Source organism: Hyposmocoma kahamanoa, unplaced genomic scaffold, assembly GCF_003589595.1.
Source record: "Hyposmocoma kahamanoa isolate Upper Pololo Valley unplaced genomic scaffold, ASM358959v1 62, whole genome shotgun sequence".
NCBI lineage: Eukaryota > Metazoa > Arthropoda > Insecta > Lepidoptera > Cosmopterigidae > Hyposmocoma > Hyposmocoma kahamanoa.
In genome coordinates, this window is record NW_020653850.1 from 18,027,670 (window position 1) to 18,035,968 (window position 8,299).

Below are 8,299 nucleotides of genomic sequence, written 5' to 3' on the forward strand. Positions count from 1 at the left end.
CTGAAGTAACCTAATCTAGCGTGTTTTATGTCTGAAAGATTTCGAATTTTTTGAATAACGTACACTGCAAAGTTGAGGCTCGATTCGATTACTTAATTATTTATGAAACCCATTGCAATTTATCATCTAATGTAATACCTAATAATACAACGGAATCTATAAGGTCTAATTTTTCGTGTCGAACTATGTTATTTGTGACTGTACTTAGTTTATTTTACACATTTTATATTTTTATCAATAAGGAACAGGGTGTTTATTACCTGCAAACTAATCTACTACCTTAGAAATAGCATTATTCACATTGTCACAGGTTTTTACTTCAAATAAATAATAAGAAAGTATCATAAACAAACAATACGTTCTCACATTCTTTACTTTCCATGAGTCTAAGGTAAGTCTTTAATATAAACTAAAAATTGAAATGCACCTAGAGATGAACCTTGAGGAAACCCATGTAATTGCAGACCATGATGTTCCCGTATCATTGACATCAACTTTGTCATCACTCAAATACGATATAAGAAGGTCGAGATCACGGCTCACACATCATAATGGCCAAGTTTTCTGACCAGCGTATCATGGTGTACAAAAGTCTTGACACGGTCGAAGAATTCACTAACATGCATCTTGTGAGACTGTAAATTACCTTTTAAAGGATTTTCTAATTTAATACAGAGTGTTATTGTTGTATACGTGCTCCGTTTATTCCGAATCAATTCAGATATTAGAAAACGAAAAGCTTCTAAACATCCACTTATGAAATAACGAAAAAAACGTTTTCGAAAATTGCAGATTTTTCGAAAATGGATCCGGCATTAGCATACCACATGGAAGACATTTCACAACATAGAATCATCAATGAGACGATTCAACAAGGAAACTCCGATGTACAGCATTTCTATGAAAATCAGGTGATTTTTATCACCGGTGGATCTGGATTTCTTGGAAAACAACTCATTGAGAAATTGTCAAGGTATTAATGACTGTTTTGAACGTTATTTATTAATTTATCTTAGAAAGCAAGAAAGGGTAACAACTGACAATGGCATATTTTAAAATAGGGCAAATTTTAAAATGGCATATTTTAAAAAACTAACATTTTTGAATCACTAAAAACCGCTTTGACTTAAACCTGATCGCCATTAATGGAGTCAGTTGTTTTCCTAAGAAAAAGTCTAATTCAAATTCAAATTCCAATTTAGAATCGAAAGAGAATTACAAATTTTATTTTTTATGTAACGATCAAAGATATTTAATAACAAAATTCATACGCGTAAAACCAAATTCACCAATTAACTAAAATGTTTATTTGGAGGTCTTGTAATTACAAGAAGATTTACATGCTGATGCGACCCAAGAAACAAAAAGCTATTCACGAAAGATTGTGTGAAATATTCGAAGACCCGGTAAGTAAAAAAATCATTACATGTTTAAACAATTCGAAGATTAATAATATATTTTAATATGACAGTAACAAGAAAAATCATGTCATAATTTAGCACTTAGGTAAGTTAATCCATTTGGCTTTGAGAAAAAACTGGTGGTTTGACTTTAAATTATTGAAGGACATATGCTGTGGACTCATTACATTCGTTTTTCACGAAATGCGTAATTTTAAATATTTTTCATTGCTCTTCAGGTTTTCGATAACTTAAAAAATTTTAGACCGGACTTTCGCAACAAAATTGTTCCTGTACAAGGCGATGTTGCACAACTTAATATTGGCTTAAGTGAAAAAGACAGGAGTGTGTTGATTGAAGAGGTAAATGGTCTACTAATAAACAAAATGTTTTTTGCCTTAGTAAAAAAAGTAGTTTTACCTATATAAAATTATTATAAAAAATATTTAATAAAAAGGAAATACATATTTTTTTCCTATTTTTCCTTATTAGATATCATTAATTTTAATTTTCTTTGTAGAATTAATCTTTGTAGAGCATAGACACTTTGGTTTTCAGTCAAGTGTTTGACATGTTGTACATAGAAATTATTAATGGCGAAACGCTTTCTTTGTAATATTATTATTATAATAATTATATGTAATTATAAATATAGGTATATCAGCCATCTTTCTTCAATAGTTTTTACGAGAGTGTTAGCTTACAACTTACAATAAATTAAACCACACACACAACCTGATTCAAGAACCAATAAATTTTACTATTTTACAGAATTTTTTTTAATAACTGATATTTGTCCTTATTTACAGGTAGATATTATATTTCATGAAGCAGCAACTGTAAACTTTACAGAGACTTTAAAGACAGCAACACTAACTAATGTTCGTGGTACACGGGAAGTTCTTAATTTGGGAGAAGAATGCAAACGTCTCAAGTAAGTTTCATATTTAATATTTCATTTAATGATACAACAACACATAACAGACCGAAAAACCAATAAAGAAATAACATTTAAGATGATATTGAAGTTATTTTTTACTTAAACAAGATTATTTCTTTGCTGCAACTAAAATATTGTTTTAAAGAATTTAATAAAGAAGAAATCAAAAGCATATAGGGAATGTCTGCATCCATTATGTGAAACTTATATCTTTGTATTAAATGTGATTTTGGTATGATCGTAATAACTCTTACATAACTCAAGTACAGTTTCTTTCAGGTTTGACATGAAAAATTGTTGCTTTCCAACGTTACCACTTAAGATTTGTTATTTCAAAATGGTTGTTTTCGTGATTGAGTAACCCAATCATTGGGATAAGTAATATAAGTTAACTTTCTCGATTTACAGAGCGTTTATTTATGTATCAACTGCATATACTCCAGCAACTACTAGTCGTGTAGGGCAAGAAATAAAAGAAAGTTTTTATCAAACTCCAGTGTCTCCCGAAGCTCTCATTCAATTTGCAGAAACATTAGATGAAGCAAAACTGAATGAAATAACGCCAGCGTAAGTGTTTTTTGAGACAAAGTTTTAGTAACTGTCACTACAGTATATTCGTATTTAAGTATATAAGGGCATGTTAACTCGTCTTCTATACATTTTTTTATTGCACTCACTAAAAAGATTGGTATAAGACTATTGAAAATATGGTTAGGCAGCTCAAAATGCTTAACTCCGTCAAACCATACTAAAAATTGATAATAATTAGCAATATACCAATAAAATTCATTTTAGGTTAATCAAAGATTGGCCGAATAGTTACGCTTTTACTAAAACAGTCACAGAAGATCTTGTACGTCAAAAGGAAGGGAAAATGCCAATCGCTGTGATGAGACCAGCAATAGGTTTGTTCTACTGTTTGGTAATAAAAAAAACATTACATTTATTCGACTAAATTTCCGTGTTTTTTGATGATATTTATATTGTAGTAATTGGTGCATATCGTGAACCGTGTCCCGGATGGATTGACAAAAGTGCCATGTTCGGCGCTAGTGGTGTAAGATTTTCCATAACGTTTTCTAATAATGTCTTATTTAAGAAGCAAATACCATCGTATATATTTTATTTTCGCAGTTCATGCTCGGGGGTATATTGGGTATATTACACGTTACTATATCAAAATCCGACAATCAAATGTGTTACGTACCCGTCGACATTGTAAACAATGCGTGCATAATCACGGCTTTCCACACAAACAAGCGATGGAATAAAGGAGAAAGAAGCATTGAAATTATTGCCGTCGTCAGTAACAGAAATCCAATAACTTTAAGTAAGTTTTTGATACTAGTAATTTTTAATTATTCGGATATACTACATGTGAATGTGATCCTTATCTTGTGATGCGGTAGCATGTTGTGAATATTTAAGTCAATATATAGAACATGAAGCTAATTTTAGTGCTTTTTTTTTAATTTGTCATGTAGGATTGCCAAACTAAGTAATTATCTGGCCGTGGGCAGGGCACACTACTCGTAGAGTAGATAGGCGATGGGGCCAAAGAGTTCTCAAGTGACGACCGCGTACCAGCAGACGCAGCGTGGCCAGACCACCCACAATGTGGACCGATGTTCGCTAAAGGTTGCGGTAATCCGCTGGATGCAAGCAGCGCGAGTCCGCTTGTTGCGCCGACCTTTGGTCCTATATCCAGCAGAGGACGTCTTTCGGCTGAAATGGTGATACACACCCTCAACCCAGTGTTCTGGTGGAAAAACGTTTTGCTCTCATTAAGAATTAATTTTCAAATCAACCGAGGTCTCCTGCAATAATCCAGAGCTCTTGCTATGAAGATGCTGCTGCCTACAATATGGTTTAATCTGTAATGTTCTTAGCGGCTTTTAGTATGGTAACGTAACAGTTATCTACAGTTAATGCTTTTTCCATTTCAGAGGATCAGACAGAAATTTTCACTCGGGACGGCCCACCATTTGCTACAGATGCGACAGTATACCATCCTTTCTATGTCACAACACAATATAAATTTGTGTATATCATTCTGGCGTGGATCCTGCATTACATTCCTGGCTATTTCGTTGACGCGATTCTTTTGTTACTGGGAAAACAGCCAATGTAAGTTGAAATATAAATAAATACGCTTTGACCGACAATACATGAAGTAAAATGGTAAAATTTAGTTTAGTAAAGTCGGTATACTTCTGACTTCACGTTTTTGTATGTCTAGTTCAAACCAGGAATGTTATTTTTTTTAATTTTGAAATTTTATTTTTATTATAATTTTTTGAATTTTTGGTATAGAATGGTGTTACATGAAAAAACAAATTTATGGAATACTTTTTATATTGGTCTTATTTTCTACAGCCTGGAGTATTAAACAGAACAAATCCATAAATTTGTATATCTCAGGCGTAAACCCTGTACGCCACCACAGTAATAATAATTTTAGAAATTATTTTGTTACAGACTTTCTAAAGTGTACAACAAAGTGTACAGACTGAATAGCGCTCTAGTTTATTTTATGATGAACGATTGGAAATTTCAGGATGATAACCTCGTCAACATGTATCAGAGCCTTTCAACAAATGATCGAATAATATTTTGCTGTGACGTTAAAGAATTTAATTGGAATAAACAGATGATTACAGCTGGCATTGGTCTCAGAAAATATATTATTAAAGACGGCCTTAAGCACACACTTTATGGTAGAAAAAAATTTCTAATTCTTCATATCATTCATTATATCGTAACACCATTGTACTTGTATTCTCTCTGGAAAGTTTTTGCTTTGTGTTTATTCGTTGTTAGAATTGTATTTTCATTTTTTTCATCGTTCATTACCCCTACTTAATTTAATATTAATAGTTAAGTTCTGTTGGCAATTTATTTTATTGAATATCGTAATGATTTTACTGCCATGGCATAGTTTTAGTGAAAATACTCCTCCAGTTTGATTTTATTGGTGATACTAAGACCGAAAAAACACAAAGACAAATTCCTACGATCTGGAAACCGGGGCTACTGCTCTTGCCAAGTGAGAGTAGTCGAGTAAGCAAATCTTACGAGTTTGTTTGTGCTTGTTGCAAATCTTAATATTGGGTTCTAAGCTGCTTTTTGTCTTAGCGCCACCTATAAGAAACTTATGACGTCCGGTGGATTATTTGCTGGTTTATATTCCATGAAAAGACAAAAACTAAAAGTCTGGCAAATTCATGTCGCAATAATAATGTATTTGTTGTAATATTAACAATGACATTTTTATTATTTTAAGTCTATTCTTTCCAAGATATTATAGCTATTTTTGTACTTAGTACATTAACATGTTAGCATATTCTATATGTCATAATAATATAAATATAAGATCAATGTCTACTTTCTTAGCACTTATGCCTTATACCGTATAATTATAAACTGGTAAATTGATGGAACATAATATTATTGTATTATAATTCGGTGTATTCACTTTAATTATTTTATTTAATCATAACTATTTTACAAGTTTCCAAATTACTTTACAAGTTTGCAGTGATTTGTTATTCTCGGTTAAGAACTTCTTTAGCTTTTACCAACTTGTAAGCACTGGATATGGAAGTTCTAGCGTGCAACACCTTCTTCCCAGCTATTAGTGACGAATTCATAACACAACATCTGCAGGACCATTGGAAAACTCTTACTGGAAACAATTTCTTCTGTTAGAAGAGTAGCAAAAATGAGTACTAACAATGAACGTCTCAGGAATATTCTTGTAACGTTTACGTCTCAATCTTCACGAGATAACTTGATCGCAGCGTTCAAGGATTATAACAAAGTAAATAGAGAGAATCCAATTAATTCAAACCTATTGGGCATCTCTGGTCATAAACATAAGATTTATATCGTGGAACATCTGCCACCCGAAATTAAAAAACTTCATATCGCAACAAAAGACAAGTTAAAAACATTTACAAGTATGTTTGGATCAAGCACGGGAGAGTTTATGTGAGAAATGACGAAAATAGTGAGGCCGTTCATGTTCCGGACCTGGACAGCTTGCTTAAATTAGTATAAAATTAGTTAAGACTAGATCTGCAGATTACATATAAAGTTAAAAAATGGAATAAAATTCGTAAATATGCTTTTATGTGAGAAACTAAGTTTAAGTATAACTCTTCACACATACATGCATCTTGGCTGTACGTATTATGTATTATGAATTTCATGTTTATTCAAACTTTTCTTTTTTTAAATGTCGTTATAGTACCAAATTTATATTCTCTGTTAATGTGTCTATGTATTTTATATTTTATTTATTATTAAAATGTCACCTAAAAAAACAAATTTCAACTTAGCTACTATAAATGTGCAATCTTTAAACATTGCACGGGTAGAGATGAACTAGTAAGGACTGTGAACAGTGTCAAACCAGATGTTTTGACTGTTACTGAAACCAGACTAAATCAGGCATCTAATTTAAAACACTATCGTTTGGAAGGTTATCGACTATTGCAGAAACCACGGGGTACAGGCAAAAAGCGCGAGGGTGGAGGAATCGGTATGTATATTCAAAATAGACTACGCAGCCGAGAGATCACGCTACCAATTGAGCAGCAATGGATAGAGGTAAAGATCAACAATCGCAAATTGGCCATAGGTGTAGTATATAAACCCCCTAAATTTAGTACTGAAAGTTTTCTAAATGAATTGTCCAATACGATATCAATACTTTATCCACAGTACGATTATAGCTTTCTGACTGGTGATATAAATATTAATTTATTAGATAAATCCAAAAAAGAAACTAATTCTTTTATAAATTTACTGCAAAATTACAATCTTCAGCTTATAGTAGATCAACCTACTAGAGTTACCTCAACAACATGTACGTTACTAGATGTAATATGTTGCAATATCGATATACAACCTCAAGTAGTGACTGTGACCCACAATGACGATCTGAGTGACCATGCCCTTGTGTCAGCTATTTTTCCCATAAAATTTCCAAAAATCGTCACTCGAACAATCACGTACCGACCTTTCCACATATTTGATTTGGACACATATCAGTTTGCGTCGTCAATTACACCATGGGAATGGATGTCCAGCTACAGCGCTGTAGATGAGATGGTCGATTGCTTTAACTTTCTCATTCTCGGTCTGTTTGACCACTTCGTACCTGAGCGCACTAAGATTTTCACACAACCTCCCGCACCATGGATATTCCTATATGGATATTCCCGCACCTTGCATTAGAACTCTGATGCTATCAGTCGATAGTATCAGAGTTCTAATGCAAGACAGAGACAATGCGTGTGCTAAAGCCAAAATCACAAATAATGAATCGGATAGAAAATTGTACAAATCTTTACGTAACGCTGTTATTGATGTCATACGAAGTGAAAAGAAACATTATTTCTCTCTTTCAATAAATAAAAATATTAAAAAGCCAAATAAACTCTGGGGGGAAATTAATAAAGTAATGGGTAATCATTCACAAGATTCACTACCATATTATATTCATATTCGGGATCCAGAAGTTATCAATAAAACGTTCTTAGACTGTTCTGTTCCTATGAATATAAATCGTAGTAATCTACAAAATACCGATTATACTTGCAAACAGTTTGCAGACAAAAGTTTTAGTTTTTCGGAATTATCGACAGTGGAAGTGTTGAAAATTATTAATTCTCTAAAATCAAATGCAGTTGGAGAATAAAATTTCAATTAAAATGCTTAAGCTCACTCTACCACATTCCTTAACGGCTATTACTGCAATTATAAATAAATCGTTAAGCACAGGACATTTTCCCCAAAAATGGAAAGCTGCAATAAAGCCAATCCCCAAGAAAGCCAGTGTAGAGACAATTCAGGACTTGAGGCCAATAGGTTTACTACCTGTACTTTCGAAAGTATTGGAAAAAGCTGTGAATACTCGTTTGTTGGGGTACCTAGATACATATAACATTCTTCC

At 32.7% G+C, this 8,299-nt stretch overlaps 1 protein-coding gene across 1 annotated transcript; it reads left to right on the forward strand.

Moving 5' to 3' along the window:
- Nucleotides 1-811: 811 nt before the first annotated feature.
- Nucleotides 812-6,276, forward strand: LOC113229598 (fatty acyl-CoA reductase wat-like). Its single transcript, XM_026463252.1, has 10 exons — nt 812-973; nt 1,316-1,406; nt 1,640-1,762; nt 2,210-2,334; nt 2,749-2,907; nt 3,136-3,245; nt 3,330-3,397; nt 3,475-3,670; nt 4,287-4,467; nt 4,819-6,276. The coding sequence occupies exons 1-10, from the start codon at nt 828-830 to the stop codon at nt 5,201-5,203; spliced, it is 1,584 nt and encodes a 527-aa protein (XP_026319037.1). The 5' UTR covers nt 812-827; the 3' UTR covers nt 5,204-6,276.
- The last annotated feature ends 2,023 nt before the right edge of the window (nt 6,277-8,299 follow it).